At 51.0% G+C, this 19,027-nt stretch overlaps 1 protein-coding gene across 1 annotated transcript; it reads left to right on the forward strand.

Moving 5' to 3' along the window:
* The first annotated feature begins 10,081 nt into the window (after positions 1–10,081).
* LOC131519557 (keratin, type II cuticular Hb5) lies at positions 10,082–18,191 on the forward strand. The gene is made up of 9 exons (XM_058742692.1): positions 10,082–10,587; positions 12,820–13,028; positions 13,614–13,674; positions 13,804–13,899; positions 14,612–14,776; positions 15,038–15,163; positions 15,584–15,804; positions 16,761–16,792; positions 17,195–18,191. The coding sequence occupies exons 1-9, from the start codon at positions 10,168–10,170 to the stop codon at positions 17,386–17,388; spliced, it is 1,524 nt and encodes a 507-aa protein (XP_058598675.1). The 5' UTR covers positions 10,082–10,167; the 3' UTR covers positions 17,389–18,191.
* Positions 18,192–19,027: the final 836 nt, after the last annotated feature.

A 19,027-nucleotide genomic window follows, 5' to 3' on the forward strand; every position in this document is an offset into this window, starting at 1 on the left:
CTCCTCAGCCAGCAACCTGAGAGCTTGCATGTTGCTCTGCTCACAGCTGAAGGCCTATCTGGCCCTGGACTCACCAGCCACCCACCCTCCTGCTTGCAGGAGCTCGATACCACCTCCACACCTGTAGGCATTTCCAGAGACACTGGAGGCACATTGCAGGAGTAGGACTTTCCTTCCATTGAGCTCTCTCAACAGCTTCTCTACTGCCAGATTCCTGCACCCAGACAGCTGCTGTAATGTCAGCCTCCCACAATGCACAGCAGCAGCACCCAGCAGCCAGGAGCTTCCCCAGCACCCTTCGTGGGAAGTTTCATAGCCAGTGCCCCCTGAAGAACACCTCTTCCTAAAAAGCTTTCCCCAGCACCCTAGAGGGTAGATTTCTCCTAAGTTCTGGGTGGGAGATTTCCAGCAAGTTCCATTGATGTGGCATCTCAGTGACTTCCCTGGAATACAGTGAGCAGCGGCTGTGCCCTCTCCAATGAGACCAGGAGCTCAATAATGGTTTTTCCTTGGGGCCCTAGAGGTAGTGACTGTCCCTTACATCTGTCATTCTATACTCTCTAGAGTTCTCTGGACTTCTTACTAGCCACTCTCTCATGACTCCAGTCCTAATATTATCTATATTAAGCTTCCCCTGTTCAAGTTGCTGTGCAGTATTATCCCCCGATTGGACCCTGACTAACACATGCCACTTGGACAGCATGGCTTCCAATCTCTAAGACCAGACAGCAAGACAACATGGGGAGTCCTCAGGCTCCAGTCATTAGTTTCGTCTCTTCTCTTTCTATCCTACCCCATAGGTGATCTCACCCAGTCAGTGTTATGGCTTTAAATGTCATCCATAGGTCAATGACTCCTGAGTTTATATCTCCAGTCCACACCTCCCATTAACTACAGGCTGGTATATAACAGATTGCTTATTGACATCTCCATTTGTGTATCTAATGGGCATCTCAAACTAAACACATCCAAAAACAAGCTCTTCTCCTTCCTTCTTTCCCCTCCATACTGTTCCTTCCATATTAACAGCATCTCCTTTCAGTTGCTTAAGCCAAAAAAACACTTAACAATCATCTTTAAACCGTTTTTCTATCTTGTATCCCCATATTAAATCCATCAGCAAATCCTGTCCGCTTAATCTTCAAATAATATCCAGTATCCAACTGCTTCTCACCACCTCCATGACTACCACTGAGGTCCAAATCACCACCATTCTTGCCTGGACTGCTGCAGAAACTTCCTGTCTGGACCCTCTGTTTCTCTTCTCATCTCCCCTCAGTATGTTCTCAAAAAGCAGCCAAGGTGATCCTGTTAAAACTAAGTTGACTTTCAGTTGTATCCATGATGAAGTAAGCCTATTATAGCCTGTCTCTCCCACTGATAACAACTAAAATCTCTGGATAAAATCCAACACACTAGAGGACTCTGAAAAGTAAATAAAAGCAGGTAGATCATGGCAGGAAGACAAAAGTGAAGAAGCAACCATGTTTTTCTTTCCCCTCTGCCCACATGGCAGGCCCCCGTGGTAAGGCTGTGAGTCATCAGCACAATCAACTATAACTTTAATAGAAATCCCATCTTTCCAGCCAGAGGAAGCAGGAAATGGGGCCACTGTGGACAGGAAAATATGAAGGGGTAATCTTCAGGTTTTCCTCTTTTCTCTCATAGGTTTGGCCTGAGAGCAGATTCCAGTCATGAAGCCATGCAGCAGCCATGATATGGCAGCAGAGACTCCAAGATAAAGCTGATATTTCTGGAAGGAGGAGCCAGGAAAAACAGACCTCACAGAGGAAGGATTGAGAGAGGAAAGCTGGAGAAGGGGATTCCTCTGTGTGTAAATCCACAACTCGTATAAGTCTTGGGTTCTCCCTTGAGCAACACATGCATGAAGAGACCCAAATAGCAAGCCAAAGCCTTGAGAACTGAAATAAGATTGAAATCATTGCACATGTTTCAGACACACCCCTAAGTGGAACAGACACAGGACAGACACAAGTCAGCAAGCAAAGAAAGGCTTGGAAAATTGGACTAAGTTTGGAACTGCTTCCCGCAGATGGAGAACATTCAGTCTGAACCTAAGTAGGCAGATGCCCTACTAAAGCAAACAAAACAAAACATAAACTTCTTCAGAAGATTTTAGCAGGACCAAGAGTCTATACATCATAATATTTAAAATGTCCCAGATTCAATCTAAAATTTTTTTGATATCAAGGAAGCAGGAAAATGTGACCAAGTTTTAAGGGGTAAAGAAAATCAACAGATGCCAATCCCAAGGTGATACAGATGTTGGAATGATCACACAAAGATTTTAAACTGCTATTATAATGGTGTTTCATTAGATAAAACTAAACACATTTGAAGTGAATTAAAAGGTAGGAAATCTCAGCACAAAATAGAAACTATAAAAACAGAATGAAAAGGAAATGTTAGAACAAAAAAAACACTACATATAAAATTTAAAAACTATTAATGGGCTCTACAACAAAAAGGAGAGGACAAAAGAAAGTCAATAACTTGAAGACAGATCAATAGAAATTATGCAATATGAAAAATAAAGAGAAACAAATATTGAAAAAATATTTTTAAGTTAGAGAAAATGGGCTATTCAGCAAGAAGACATAACAATTCTAAATGCAGATGCACCTAATAACAGAGCTTCAAAACACATAAACCACAAACTGATAGAACTGAAAATCAACATGGGCAAATCCACAATCATACTTGATTTAAACACTTTTTTCTCAGTAATCAACAGAACAAGTAGACAGAAAGTCAATGGGAATACAGAAGACTTGAGCCACACTATCAATGAACCTGACTTAATTGACATTTATAGAACATTCCACCCCAAAACTTAAAAAAAATACATATTCCTCTCAAGTGACAACAGGGAACATCTACCAAAATAGCCCATTTCTGGGCCACAAAACAAATCTTAACAAATTTAAAAAAGCCAACCCCATACAAAGCATGTTCTCTAACCATATGGTATTAAATTATAAATCAGTATCAGAAACATCTGGAGTATACCTCCAAATAGTTGAAAATCAAGCAGCACACTTCTAAATAACACAGAGACCAAAAAGGAAGTCACAAGGACAATGAGAAAATATTTCCATTGAAAGACAATGGACACAGCATATCAAAATTTTAAGATCCGGCTAACCCAGTGCTTCGAGGGAAATTTACCACATTGGATACTTAAGTTAGAAGTAGGGTCTCAAATCAATTATTTAAGCTTCTCTCTTAAGAAAGTAGGAAAAGGATAGCAACATAAACATAGAGAAAGCAGAAGAAAGGAGATAAGAAAGATAAAAGCAGAAAACAGACATTGAAAAGCAGAATGACAACGTCAGACAACTGAAAAGCTGGTTCTTTCTGAAGACTGGTAAGATGGGGAAACCCCCAGCCAAACTGAGCAAGGGGCAGGAGAAAGCAGACAAAAATTAGCAATATCGGGAGTGAAAAGAGGGACATCTCTACAGACACTGCAGATATTAAAAGGATAATAAAGGAGTATTACAAACAGCTCTATGCCCATAAATCTGGGAACTTGGAGGAAATGGATTAATTTCTTGAAAAACACAAGTTCCCAAATCTCATTCAAGATGAAATCAATAACCCAAATACAGGGCTGGCTTTATGGGCACGTGTGGTATTGTGATTTATAATAAAAAATAGATATTTGGATTTGCCCCTTCCTGGCTTAGGGATCCTAAAACCCTTGGAATTTCCCAAGCGAGGAGAGTGATAAAGTTGTCTTTTGTTATGTTAGTAACCTGACTTTTAGGCTGTACCTAAGGAGAGAGGCTAGTTGCCAGGAGACCAAACCAGTGATTACAGGGTTGAAACTTCCCAGAGTCGGGATAGGGGCTGGAGGTTTAATGGATCAATCAGGACGAGGTACTGAAGCCTCCATAAAAACCCAAGAGGACTGGGTTCAGAGAGCTTCCGGGTTGGTGAACGCATGGAGATGTGGGGAGAGTGGCGAAGCCCTGTGCCCTAGCATCTCTTCCATCTGGCTGTTCCTGGGTTGCATCCTTTTATAATAAAACAATAATCTAGTAAAGAAAATGCTTCTCTGACTTCTGTGAGCTGCTCTTGCAAATAGAAGGGATCCAAAGAGGAGGTCGTGGGAAGCTTGAATCTATAGTTTAGCAAGGTTGCAGAATGCAAGGCCCAGATACAAAAACCAACTGCCTTTCTATGTCCAGGCAAAGAGCAGTTGGAAATTAAACATTCTTTATGTATCGTTTGCAATAGCACCCCCAAAGTGAAATGTTTTGGTATACATAGGCCTTTACGAAGTATGGGAAGGATCCATCTGTGTGCTGAAAATCACAAAACAACAATGAAAGATATCAAAGATGACAAATAAATGGACAGAGACGCTCTTCATGAACTGGAAGACTCAATATTGTTAAGAGGTCAATTGTTCCCCAAAATTCTCCCCCAAGGATCACATAGGGGTCAAACCCGTGGACTCTGGTATGGGCAGAGCCACTATCAGGTGCTCCAGGTACCAGCTGTGTGGCCAGTGGTCCTAAATAATAGGCAGGAATTTTTCATGCTTTAACTCACTTCATTCTCTCAATAACATTATGTGGTAGGTACTTGTATTATTCTCTCTTAAGATCCTTCATGATTATTTGACAGATGACAGAAGCAAGTCCCGGAGAGGCTGAGTGAGTGGTGGACACAAAGGCGCTCTGACTCCAGAGCCCATGCCGGTCACCACATAGTTGTTGTGTCAATCTCAATAAGCCTCTTGCCTCGTCTGTAAAGTGGGAAAACATTCCTTCCTTCAAAGAGTCGTTGTGGAGGTGACACACAGTGACAAAACTGAGGGGCTCAGCACCCAGCCTGGCGCACAGTGGGTGCACAGCAAATGGCTACTGTTTTCATGATGGCGGTGGCGGTGGTTCTGGTTTTATAACTAATGGAGAGTAGCTGTGTTCAGCAGTTCTGCCAATCCAGTACCAGACATGGGCGGGATGCTGAAGTGTCAGCAGACTCTTTTTAGCATCTTCTCGCCGGCCTCTCCCATTCTGCATCCTGGGCTCAGACTCGCGGGGCCAGTGGTGGGGGTTTGCTGCCCTCTGCTGGCCACCAACCTTCCAGGAGGCGCTGCATGGGATTTTCCAACTACATTCCCCTAATGCTCTTGTGGGCAGTTTAGAATCTTTTAAAACAATTTTGTCCTCCAAAATCGTGCTTGCGACACAAATATTACAACAACGCATAGCATTTTTAACAAAGAAACCCACCCTCTCTCTCACCAGCCCAGCATAGCCCTGTTTACACCATTCTGTGTCTCTGTAAGTCTTTGTTCCTTACAGGCGTTCAAGAAACCACCACCTCACACAGGAAAAAGCCTCGGTGGGCTCTGAACCCTGAGGGCTTCAAACTGGGTGTGCTCCTTGGGGCTGAAAGGCCAGTTCTTCCCACAAGGCTTCATTTTCTGCCAACATTAAATATCTAACATATCCAAGGTATCTATTCGCTTACACAGTCAGTCAATAAATATTTACTATATTTACTATTAAATATATAAATATATTTACTATTAAATATATAAATATATTTACTATTAAATATTTACTATTTACTATATTCCCAGTACTGTTCTAAGTGCTTGGGGGCCACCAATGAACAAAACAGACAAAGTCTCTGCTCCTGTGCACTTTTGTTTTCTTGTTTGGGAGAGTAAGAAGAAAGACTGGCAATAATCAAACAGAATAAATAAGTCAATTACTGAGTGTTAGAAGGTGTTAAGTGCCATGCAGAAGAAAAAGATCAGAACAAGATAGGCCTGACAAAGAATGTCCTGGGGATGGGAGGCCACAGTTGCCATTTTATAAAGAACCATCAGGGAGCCTCTTTGAAGGCAAGAAAAGACCCACCGGTAACAATGGAGCAAGCCTGAGACTGAGGGAAGAACATTCTGGGCAGAAGGAACAGCCAGTGCAAAGGCCCTGAGTTAATAGTGTTGCAGGGGTGTCCAGGGAGCAGCGGAAGGCCAGTGTGGTGGCCGAGAGTGAGATGACGTGAAAAGGGGGACAACAGGGTCAGGTGGTACAGGACCCTGTTGGGCATCCTGAGGACTATGTCTTACTCTGAACAAAATGGGGAATCACCAAAGCATTTGAACAGAGGAGTGACAGGCTCCAACTTCCTATTTTAAGGGGATCACTCTAGGTGTTGAAAATGGAGCAGAGGGGAGCAGGGCAAGCAGAGAAACCACATGCCAATCTTACCTGTTTTATAAATAAATATATATGTGTATACAGTTACAGAGTTACATACTTATAGCTTTATATAGCTGTTTTCCTGTTGTGATTTAGGGAAATGGTTCTAGTGCCAAAAAAAAAAAAAAGTCAAGAAGGGGGCACCTGGGTGGCTCAGTCGGTTTAAGCATCTGACTCTTGGTTTCGGCTCAGGTCACAGTCTCATGGTTCGTGAATTCCAGCCCCATGTCAGGCCCTGCACTGGCAGCTCGGAATCTGCTTAGGATTCTCTCTCTCTCCCTCTCTCTCTCTGCTCTTCCCCCTTGCACTGTCTCTGTCTCTCTTGCACTGTCTCTGTCTCTCTCCAAATAAATAAATAAACTTTAAAAAAATGAGTAAAAGAAAAATTTTCCAAACCATTACTAAGGTCCGATTCTGAAATTAGAGGCCCTGTATTAATTGATGAGCTGACCCAGAGTGGCCACAGGCAACAGCAAAGCCACCAGGGAAAGCCACCTGCAGGAAGGCACATGGATGGGGTTTAGGAAGAAACTACGGGGATTCTTGCAGTTCCTGTAGGGAAGCCTGTGAGAGGGAAGGTGGGCAGGCCTGGGAACGGCTGTACTGACTGCATGGGCCCTACAGGGCCCTGTCCTGGATGCACTGGGGACAGCACAGTGGGTCATCCAGCTCCTCCCGGCTGCTCAGACCTCACTCCTCTCACCTAGGGTACTGAGTCATGCCCAAGTTTTATAAAAGCCAAAGAAAGTGTCACATGGCTAGAAAACCCTTAAAGATCGGTGTCCCAGCACCAAGACATGGTGTTGATTCAAAAACTAAAAAGTGTGGAGACCAGCAGAGATGATGGACGATGCCCAACTTGAACGGGCTGTGCGGGCAGTGGGCAAGTAGCCTGGGTCTCCAGGGTGGGGTAAAGCACCTCTCTCACTCAATTAGGTCTCAAAGACTTCCTGGAAGAAGTGACCTCTTAGGAGCATTTCACGTTGCAAGAGAGATGTGGGTTATTAAGTGCACATTCCTGACACTGGGTGTGGCCTTCAAAAGATATGGGAGCAGGAGGGGACAGGACCAAAGAGGGGATGAATGACAGCACCCAAGACAAATGGGTGTGGAAGGAGATAATTGGAGTTACCTGGGAAGCCCTGGAAACGGCATTTTACAAGCTGTCTGCTGAGACAGGAGGAGAAATCACAGCCTCCCTCTGACTAGTTCACAAAGGCTTCCTGGAAGAGGTGGCCAGCCATTTAGGAACATTCCAGGGAAAGGTGTGACCAGAGAGGAGGCTTGGGAACCTATAGGGCTCAGTGGCAGTAAAAGAGAAGGAGGCCGGTGAAGGGAGGTCGACCCTCACCCCAGAGTTGGTCCCACAAGCAGAGGTGGTCATGGGTAATGAGTAGAACCAGGCATGGGTCTATGGCTTCTCTGTCCCTTTCTTGGTAGAACCAGACAGCAAAGACCCAGGTCCCATGGGTCTACGTAACCCCCCACCCTGCCCCAACCAGGGCAGCTGTGCCAGACTGGCCTGGTGGCTCCAGTCCAAACCACCATGCAGACAGACTTCTCCAGCAGCCCCGGCCAGCCCTGGGCTCGGCTGCCAGCTACAGCAATGCAAACTTTGCCCAGTTCCCATGCACACATCCCTATGCCAGGCTGGAGCCTGGCCTCACTCCTGAAACACTCAAGCCCTTGTTCCCCACATCTCCTGAGTCCCCCAGCATCCCCTTCCCCATCATCAGTGCCCAGGCCCAATTCAAGGTGGAGGTTTGGGAGGGGTGTGTGTGTGTGTGTGTGTGTGTGTGTGTGTGTGTGTGTGTGTTGGAGGCATGGGGAGCAGCTGACTCAGGAGCCTCCCTCTGGGACAAAGCCTCCACTCCCTCCTGCCCCCCTGCCCCCATGGAGAGGCAGAAATGGATCTAGGTCCATCCTTTTCAACAAGCTGAAGGAGAGTAGAGGCTTACTAGAGTTGAGAAGAGTTTTGTGGGCTTTCCAAGCTGGCTGAGCAGAAAGTCCACCCACCTTCCACCTCCCACACCTGCCCATCCTCCCTCCCCCTGGCCCCCCACCATGTTCAAAGGGCCCAAATCCTTTTTGGCCTACACACCAGATCCAGGTCTACACAACAGGCAGTCAGGAGCTTACTGTCCAAGGTGCCAGAATACATCCCTGGACCCAGGACAGCAGCACCCCCACTAAGGCGGGGTGGGGGGTGGAATCAGCCCCTGAACTCCTCTCTCCGCCCCCAGACTCCACCTCCAATTTTTATACTAGTGAAATCAGGTTAAAGGAAACATTAAAAGCAGCCTTGAAAGGGTAAAGAAGTCATAAATGTGCAGAGGAGGTGAAGACCATGGGTGGGGCAGGAAGTACACCCACTCTCTGCTGGGTGCAGGGGTGTGGTAGGGGCATTCCCGATGGGAAGCAAATCTGAAGATCTTTTGGGGCCAGCCGGTAAGGCTGCCTGCTCCTCTCCACCAGCTGCCCAAAGTCTCTCTGCCCTCCTGAAAGAACACATGGGGGGTGTGGAGATAAAGGGCAATCAGCCTGGTCCTGGGTAAAGACTTGGGGGGGGGGCATCTGTGGAGATGAGAGCAGGCCCAGGACAGACCTTCAGGCACCTGAGGGAGGATGCAAGCGGTGGCAATGACTGGCTCTGGGAGGCTCCCTGGAGGGGTTGTCACCCCTCCAAGGAAATTCCTCTGCCCTTCTTCCCTTCTTCTAGAAGCTCCTAACACCTCGGGTGCCTAGCTGGCCTCCCTGGGGGCAAAGACCACATCCTCCAGCTTTGTGCTCAATGAACCTTAAAAGAATAGCAATCATTATCCTAATAAGTGGCTCCAGGATAAACAGGAAAGCAGGGACGTTAGGAGGAGCTAGGCTCCCACAGCCCCTAGGAGCCAGAAATCACGATGTCCTCTGAACAGAAAAAAGCCTCTTTCCCGCCCCCATCTCTAAAGGTTTCTCTAGGGATGACAGTGACAAGATGTGCCCCTCCTCTGGCTGGTAGTCTTGGCAGGAAGAGAGACTCAGAGAACCCGTTTCTTCTTAAAGAGCCAAGAGAAGGTGCCCAGAGCAAGTTCGCAGAAGCCAGGTTATCCCAGGATTGGCTTCTTCCCGCCTTGCCATCCCTTGGGAGAAAGTGGCTAAGAGGGAAGGTTCCCCATTATCCGCAAGTGGCCATTATTGTGGCCACTGAGAGTTGAGTGGTTTGCAAATTGCTGGGTGAGAAGCAAAGGCTCTGAAACAGAGCCTCTGGGCCGGAATCCAGAAGGTTCTAAGAGACCATGTGCTCTAGCCCTCTGTCCTGCAGGGAGCATGGTCAAAACGGTCCCACGGATCTGAACCACCTTCCAGGCAATCACGCCTGGGTGGGTTCGACTTGCCCAATCCATCACAGTGATTTACTTGAGAACGTGTCCTGCGTGGAGCCCAGAAGGACAGAGGTAATGCGTTCGCGGGATCTCGCCCCAAATAGGGCCCTAGACCTCCCCGCCTTGAGACAGCGGCCACAGCCTCGACCCCAACGCCAGCCACCTCAGACAGTTATGGAGTTCAAATCCGTCTCCAAGTGTGGGTTGGGGCCATCTGAGACTGAGAGAAAATTAATTACTTAATGTACATAAATGAGCTTTGAAGATGAAAAGTGCAAACACAGTGTCCCTAATAACATCTTCAATACTTTTACGGAGGCCCCGAGTCGCCGCTGAGCTCACCTTTAAGATGAGTCTTTGGGGAGTTGCTGGCAAACTCCCCAAGCCAATAAACAACATAAAATGGCTTTTCACTCCTTTTATGCAGCCAACCCCAGCTCTCCCCACCAATAAAAGGACCAGGGAGGATCAGAGAGGCCAGAGGATCCTAAGCAGCGCACCGAAGACTTGGCTCATTCCCGCGGCACTCAGCCTCTGCTCAGACCCGCACGATGTCCTGCCGCTCCTACCGGATCAACTCAGGATGTGGGGTCACCAGGACCTTCAGCTCCTGCTCGGCTGTGGCCCCCAAAACTGGCAACCGCTGCTGCATCAGCGCAGCACCCTACCGAGGGGTGTCCTGCTACCGGGGGCTGACGGGCTTCGGCAGCCGCAGCCTCTCCAACCTGGGCTCCTGTGGGCCCCGCATGGCTGTGGGCGGCTTCCGCGCCGGCTCCTGCGGCCGCACCTTCGGCTACCGCTCTGGCGGCGTGTGCGGGCCCAGCCCGCCCTGCATCACCACCGTGTCGGTCAACGAGAGCCTCCTCACGCCCCTCAACCTGGAGATCGACCCCAATGCGCAGTGCGTGAAGCACGAGGAGAAGGAGCAGATCAAGTGTCTCAACAACCGGTTCGCTGCCTTCATCGACAAGGTCAGTGAGGCCTGGGATGATGATCCAGAGAAGGCCCTGGCCTGCCCTCCCCTCGGGAAGGTCCCCGTGTGTTGGGGAGACAGCATGGAGCCAGGTTTGAGACAGAGGGAGAGAATTGCAGGCCAACATAGGCAAAGGATCGGTTTCTGTCTCTTAATTCCAACAAAGTGCAACTGAGGGCCCGGTGTGGTCCAGAAATGGAGTCTGTGATCTAAAGTGTGTGTCTGCTTCTGGAGACAAGACAACACAGGAATATCAGAGGTGCCCTCCCTCAAAACTGGATTGGGCACTGGCTGCTGCAAGAGTGGGAGAAAAGGGGGAGAGTTAAAGAGTAAAAGGCATATGGCTCCCCGCCAGGCAGCTCGGGAGAAGTGGGGGCGGGGGCACGGCTCGCAGCCACGCCACCTCCCTATCTTTGTTCTGCCCCTCGGCAGCGTGAGACCTCGGGCTTGTGACTTGTCTGGATAACAGAACCAGCCTCACATGCTTGTTGTGAGCATTGATGGGTTCGTGCTTGAAAAACGCTGGCACGTAGTAGGTGCTCAATGAACATTCGCTGTTAGCATTATTCTCCCAGGACAATAGTGGACGAGGGAGTGTGACACTTAACCAGCCAAGGTTGGCACAGCCGCCTTCATGGATGGAGGGCTGGGAATGTGGAAGAGGGGCACCCAGTCTGGTGGGAGGAACCCCACAGATGCCATGAGGCTGCCTCCCAAGAAAGCCACCCATGCCCCTCCCTTTGTGCTGGCCCCTCTGTCCATGCGGCCTCACTCTGGCAGAATAGATGGGACCCAGCTCTGGGGTTGGAGTCAGGGGATCTTAGTGAGTTTAGTTCATCCTCAGAATGACCCAGTGGGGTAGGTATTATTATCTCCATTTTGCTTAATGTTTGTTTATTTTGAGAGAGAGAGCATGCTCAGGCAGGAGAGGGACATAGAGAGAGGGAAAGAGAGAGAATCCCAAGCAGGCTCCGCACTGTCAGCACACAGCCCAACGTGGGGCTCGAGCCCACAAACCATGAGATCATGACCTGAGTTGAAACCAAGAGTTGGACGCTTAAGCAACTGAGCCACGCAGACGCCCCTTCATTTTTTTTTTTTTAATATCAAATTGAAGCTGAGACAGTTTAGAGGAGCTGCTTAAGCATACTATGGTGGGGCAGGCAAAGGAGACTCCAGAGACAGCAGACCCCGACTCTCACTTACCTTTGTGGGGCAATGAGCTAGGCATCCCAGTGTCCCCCATCTGTACTAGAAGGGTTATAATTTCTGCCCCCCCCGAAGGGTTGTGAGAATGGAATGTAATTGATAGACGGGTAGGTAGAGACCGATAGACATACACAGTTGACTCTTGAACAGCATGGGTCGGAACTGAACAGATCCACTTATAAGAGGATTTTTTCTGATAAATACAGTGCAGTGCTGTAAATGTATTTTCTCTTCCTTGTGATTTTCTTAGTAAGGTGTTTTCTCTAGCTTACTTTGTCAGAAGAATACAATATTTAATACAGAAACAAAATACATGTTACTCGACTATTTACATTATCAGTAAGGCTTCCCGTCAAACAGGAGGCTAACAGTAGTTAAGTTTTAGGGGAGTCAAAAGTTATATGCAAATTTTCAACTGTGTGGGGGCGGGGAGGGGAGGTGTCAGTGCCCCTAACCCCTGCATTGTTCCAGGTCAACTGTAGATATAGACAGGTGTGTGTGTGTGTGTGTGTGTGTGTGTGTGTGTGTGTGTATCTTAGCATGGGCCCTAGCACCACACACTAAACTTTCAATAAGTGTTGCATAAATTAATAAATGAGGAACTGCTAATTATAGTCATGGTTAAATTAGTTGAGCATTTACCATGTGTCAAAAATGTTCCAAGCACTTTGTATGTATTAACTTGTTCAGTCTTTCCAACTCTAAGGGAGGCACTATTATCATCTCTGGTTTAGAAATGAGAAAACAAAGCCCCCAAAAGGTTAGAGGATCTGCCCACTTAAAGTGGCAGACCTGGACTTGAACCAGACCTCTGGCCTCAAGCCCCAGGGCTCTTTCCCCCATACCCACAGTGCCTCCTGGAGGCCGGGAACGGGTCCCCTTGAGTCACAGAGACTCAACCCCATGCTTGGCCCTTGGCTGGCCCTGGCTATTCAGTGCAGACCAAGGGCAGAAAGATCGCCAGGGCACCAGGCACCTCCTGGGTTCCCCCTAAATCCCATCCTCACACCCTGGGCGGCAGGTGCGCTTCCTGGAGCAGCAGAACAAGCTTCTGGAGACCAAGTGGCAGTTCTACCAGAACCAGCGCTGCTGTGAGAGCAACATGGAGCCCCTGTTCAATGGCTACATCGAGACGCTGAGGCGGGAGGCCGAGTGCGTGGAGGCCGACAGCGGGAGGCTGGCCTCGGAGCTCAACCACGTGCAGGAGGTGCTGGAGGGCTACAAGAAGAAGTGAGTGCGGCCGGGCTGGGGGAACACAGGGAGAGTAGGAAGGCTCCATGCTCAACCTTGTTGAAGCAGCTTAAGAATCTTGCCTGTCTAGCAGCAGGGGCTGCCTGGAAGCTGAGGAAGGGACTGTCTGGGGCGGGGCCTGGGTTTCTTCTGATTCTTTGGCCCCACTCTACACCTTGGAGGCCCTGTGGAGCTTAGAGCTGCTTTCACGGGGAGTGAGGAGAGGAAACCCAATGGAGTTCTACGGTTTTCTGTGCTCCTACCCGGCCCAGCTGGCGTTATGATGTTCGCTCTGTGTTCTCACTGTCCAAGGCACTGGCTCTCTTTGGCTCTAGGATTCACAGAGGGAACAGAGTATGCATTCCCTGATCTCATCCCAGACACAGCAGGATTGGGATGGATTGAGCCAGGCTGGGACAAGGGCTAGCCCAAGTGAAATAATGCACAAACTAGACCATGGAAAGGAAAAGATAACGTTCACAGGGACAATCCCTTTTGAGCCCTGGAAGAGCTTGCCTGGAAGCTGGGATGGTATCCAAGCCCCAACCCCTTAGCTGTGACCCCTCTCTACCCTCCCAAACCCAGGTATGAAGAGGAGGTGGCTCTGAGAGCCACGGCAGAGAACGAGTTCGTGGTTCTGAAGAAGGTGAGGGGGCTGATCATGGAGCAGGGAGGGAGGGGGACCCATCTGGCCAGCCTCCATCGGGGCACGGTCACCACACTGACCGCAGAGGCCTCCCACACACACACGCCCTCCCTTCCCCTCCACCACCAGGATGTGGACTGCGCCTACCTGCGGAAATCAGACCTGGAGGCCAATGTGGAGGCGTTGGTGGAGGAGTCTAGCTTCCTGAAGCGCCTCTACGATGAGGTAAGGGGGCCCCTACCGACCAGCCAGGGCAGGTAGAGGGGAGGTGGGGGACCTGAGAAAGAGGGGAGACAGTGCACCGTGTGCACGTGTTTTCCCGATGTGGGTGATGTACGCACGAGAGAACATGCACACACATCCGAGAGAGCCATGTTGCACGGCTATGACAGACACGGGTATGTATGTACCCAGGGAGAGCCTGGCACGCATGTTTCAGGGCCGAGGAGAGTGTGTGCGTGCTTGGGCTTCTCCACGTCTGTGGAGTTGTTGTTGCAGTGTGTGCCCGTGTGCTGGTCTGGGGGCGTGTCAGTCTGTACATGGATATGAAAGTACATATGTGAGGGTGGCGGTGGTCGGGGTGGGTCTCCGGTTAGAGAAGGGGTCTTAATGAATGGACAGATCACTGGTCTCGGCATTCAAACCCCAGCTACCCAGCTGGGTGACTTCGAGTCAGGTCTTTTCCACATGCTGGGCTTCAGTTTTCCCATTTGTTAAGTCAGGGGCTGTCCCCAGCTCCTCTTTGGGGCCCCTCCCAGCTTTCTTGTTTTATGACGTACCTGTGTATGAATGAAGGGGGAAAAGGAAGCACGTGGAGCAGGAGTCATGTAACATGCATGACCAGTGCCCCCTCCAGAGAGTGGACACTGCCCCTAAGGGTGGAGCCCATGGCCCAGACCAAGCACCAGACCCAAACGCATTGACTGTTGGCCCCCAGGAGCTCCAGGTTCTCCATGCCCACATCTCAGACACCTCGGTCATCGTCAAGATGGACAACAGCCGGGACCTGAACATGGACTGCGTTGTGGCCGAGATCAAGGCTCAGTATGATGACATCGCCAGCCGCAGCCGGGCTGAGGCCGAGTCCTGGTACCGCAGCAAGGTGAGGGGCAGAGGACACCTGCCTTCTGGACGTGACAGTGGGCAGGTTGCCAGATATATGTTAAAGAAGGCCTCTGCTGTCTGGGGATTTTGATTTGTAGGGATGGTAAGAGGACAGACATCTCTCAGTTTGGATGGCAGAGCAGGGCTGCCATGTATAGTTGCACAGGCTGAGCACTGTACAACCTACCAGCCATCTGTGGTGTCTGAATGGGTGGGAACCTCCATCCTGAGCCTCAGGAGCACCTCTGCTTCCCCCCAGTGCGAGGAGATGAAGGCCACGGTGATCCGGCACGGGGAGACCCTGCGCCGCACCAAGGAGGAGATGAACGAGCTGAACCGCATGATCCAGAGGCTGACAGCTGAGATCGAGAATGCCAAGTGTCAGGTATGGTACGAGAGGGTTGGGGGGGTGGGGTGAGGGGGTGTAGATCACAGTCTGCACAGGCAGACTGCAGCACCAGACACCTTGCCCCCAGGAGGGCAAAAGCCTGGCCCAAATGAGGCCTCACAGCGTGCCTGTGAGGAAGCAGAGACCCAAGCAAATCACACAGCACTTGAAGCAGGAGAAGCCATATCACTGATGTCACCCCCCCCCCTTTGGCCACTCAGCAACCACCACCAGGGAGAGAAGGTGAAAGCTCCCATCTCCTTCCTCATGTCCAAGGTCTCATTAAATACCTGGTTGTACGTAGTTAACCTAACTTCTCTCTGGACCCTGCTCTCCTTGCCCCCGCTCCCTCAGTCCAGGTGAGCCGAGCTGTGCCTTCTCTGTCTCATCCTTGCCCTCACATCTCCTTCCTCATAGCGGGCCAAGCTGGAGGCCGCCGTGGCCGAGGCAGAGCAGCAGGGCGAGGCGGCCCTGAGCGACGCCCGCTGCAAGCTGGCCGAGCTGGAGGCCGCCCTGCAGAAGGCCAAGCAGGACATGGCCTGCCTGCTCAAGGAGTACCAGGAGGTGATGAACTCCAAGCTGGGCCTGGACATCGAGATCGCCACCTACAGGCGGCTGCTGGAGGGCGAGGAGCACAGGTAGGGCTAAGGAGGATCTGGCCCATAGGAGGCCCTGGTCCCCTGGGAGGGGGCTTCCCTCAGCCCAAGTGTGAGCTACATCTCTACCCACTGCTAGGACAGCTCAAGCTTTGAGAATAGTCATAATTTATCAGACACTTACTATGCGTCGGCCTATGCTAAGTGCCCCTTGTAATCTTCACAATCTAATGAGGTAGGTGTCACTTTTCACATCCAAAGACGAGGAAATAAGGCTCAGTGTGCAGTGACTTCCTCGTGGCCACAGGTAATAAGTGCAAGAGGCAGGACGTGTGGCCAAGTCACGTGCCTCTCAAACCCAATTTTTCCAGAAGCTTCCTACACGAGGCTTGGGCACCATAAGGACAATGCACTCCGTATGTACTAGCTCTTCACTGGCACAAAGCCCTTCCACACACACTGCTGCATTTGATTGGACTCTCCTTCCTGTGAGCCTGACCAGCATTAAGGGTGAGGGGTCGCTCAGACTGGCGGCAGCCGGCAGAGTTCATCATGGCGCCCACCTCTGCTGGAAATCAGAAGGCCTTGTCTCTGTGCTCAGAGAACGGTTAGAGAGAGAAGGTGATTGGGGCGCCTGGGTGGCGCAGTCGGTTAAGCATCCGACTTCAGCCAGGTCACGATCTCGCGGTCTGTGAGTTCGAGCCCCGCGTCAGGCTCTGGGCTGATGGCTCGGAGCCTGGAGCCTGTTTCCGATTCTGTGTCTCCCTCTCTCTCTGCCCCTCCCCCATTCATGCTCTGTCTCTCTCTGTCCCAAAAATAAATTTAAAAAAAAAAAAAAAAAAAACGTTGAGAGAGAAGGTGATTGCGAAACGTAGACTATGGGGAGCCCTCCGTGCCTCTCGGGCGGCAGGATCCAGACACAAGAGGGCCTTCTCTGTCCCTGCCTCAAGGACTCCAGCTCCGTGTCCAGTACTCACCAAGTTTTCTTTTCCCTACAGGCTGTGTGAAGGTGTGGGCTCCGTGAATGTCTGTAAGTATCTGCTTGAACATCCTCCAAAAAAATGGCTTTGTGAACGGGCAAAGCTGAACCTGGAATGCTTTCCCGACAGGGAGGGGGTTGTCTCTTCCGCGGGCTCCTCACTAGGGAGCTCCTCCGGAGTTAGGGATGGACGCGTTGAGCGCCCTCAACTGGTGGCGATGTGAACTGCAGGCCATGGAAATAGGGCCAGGCAGCTTTGCCCCTCTGGATGGGCGTCCTGGCTTCCTCCCTGTCCCAGCCCCCTAGAAGGACTGAGATGCTGAGAGGAGCCGGACCTCAGTCATTAACCAGTAAACTTCTTTCCGGAGGAGGAAGCTCCTGCTATGCGGAAGTCCCTTGGTTGGTGAGGTCAGGGCAGGCCACTCACCCTCTGTGTCCCCTCTGTCCCCACAGGCGTCAGCAGCTCCCGTGGCGGAGTCTCCTGCGGGGGCCTCACATGCAGCACCACCCCGGGGCGCCAGATTGCCTCTGGCCCCGTGGCCACCGGAGGCAGCATCACGGTGATGGCGCCCGACTCCTGTGCCCCCTGCCAGCCCCGCTCCGCCAGCTTCAGCTGCGGGAGCAGCCGGTCTGTCCGCTTTGCGTAGAGTCCCCGGCCGCCTGCGTTCCCGTCCCCGGAGCTCGGGATGGTGTGTGAATGGAAATCGTGTGCTTGCTTCCGGAATCTTCCACATGTTCCTACAGAGGGAAAGACCCTCGGCCGCACTCTGCCGCCTGCTCGTTTTAGGGAGTTGTTTCCTGGTTCTCCGCCCGCCTTCAGTTAGAGAGTCATTCCCAGCCCTTCCCATACCTCCAATCTGATTCCAAAATACCCGGGGCCAAACCACCCGTACTATTCTCCGACCTCTATGGGACACTACCAATCACCCAGGGTGGCTGGACTTCATGGGAGCTTGACCTTCCCCTGAGACAAGGAGTGAGCCTAACATCCAGCCAAGTGTCCCACAACCTGAGAATCTGAGACCAAGTTCTCCCTCCCAGCAGCTACCCCCTCCTGGCAGGGAGGTCTGCGGGAAGCACTTGCCCCAAGGGTTATTTCCCTTTGAGTTTTGCTTGTCTCTCTAACTGACTGCCTTCTTCGGGTTAACCTGTCCCAGCCAAACTCCTCAGGTGACCTCCCAGTTGAGGGGCCCATTACAGAGGGGAAATCTTTTCGACTTGGGACAGGTCTTGCTGTTCATTGCACCTGTATACATTTCAAAGAAAACTCCAAGGTTGTTCCAGATCTCCCCCTGCCGGTGCAGGAGGGGGTCTGTCCAATGCAGAGCCGGTGGGATGGAGAAGGTGAGGCCACTTCCTGAGTCTCCCTCTTGTTATGACTGTCTGTGGGTGCCTTGCCTTCTGGGTTGTCTCAGCCTGTGTTTCAATAAATGCTGCTTCCATGCAAGGATATGTAGTCTTGCGAATGACAGTGACTCCGCCCCACCCCCACCCGTGAGACAGCCCGGTCTCCAGGGGGCCAATCCTTTCCAGCCCCAGAGCAACGTTTCCCTAGCCCTCCAGTGATTTTGCCTCTTCTCCTCCGCTTCCACAGCCTGATTCCAGCTCATTCCTCCTCAGTCCAGTCAGGCCTGGACCACAGCTCCAGCTCCCCCCTTGGCCTTTTGCTGTCTGCCCCCACCCACCAGGCCCCAGCAGCCAGAATCCCACCCCAAATTCATTGTTCTCACCTCCCGCCACCTGGTCCAAACCACTTCCCAGCATGCATTTGTGATCCTTATGCTAAGCGCAGGCTCCCTCTTTCTCTTCTTTCCACACCTGCTCCTCAGCCCTGGGCAAGCTGGCCCTTCCCAGTGCTAATCTTCCCAGATGCCAGCTCCATCCCACAGAGACAAGCCTACCCTCTAAGCCACCCCTGACCATCCTACCTGGACACAGACGCCATCCCACGCCTCTCCTCCCTTTGCCCAGTGCTCTCTGCTCTCGCCCTTTCTACCCTCCATCCCCCACACACCACCCTCCTACCCCTGCCCCACACCGTCTCCCACTCCGAGGATGTCTGGTTCTGACTTTGTGGCTCAGGGCCAGGGAGGTCACTGCGTGTATCTGGAGACTGGATCAAGCTGTGAAAGTTCCTTGAGGGCAGGAAGGATCTCCTCCTAGCTCTGACCCCCAGCTAAGTCCCAGGATGGGGCTCCAGGATATGTCAGGCCAAGGATGGTTGGATGAACTCAGGCAGCTGGTAGAGCAGAAGCCACGTGGACTCACTTCCATGTCGCCATTAGG

Source organism: Neofelis nebulosa, chromosome 8 (assembly GCF_028018385.1).
Source record: "Neofelis nebulosa isolate mNeoNeb1 chromosome 8, mNeoNeb1.pri, whole genome shotgun sequence".
Lineage (NCBI taxonomy): Eukaryota > Metazoa > Chordata > Mammalia > Carnivora > Felidae > Neofelis > Neofelis nebulosa.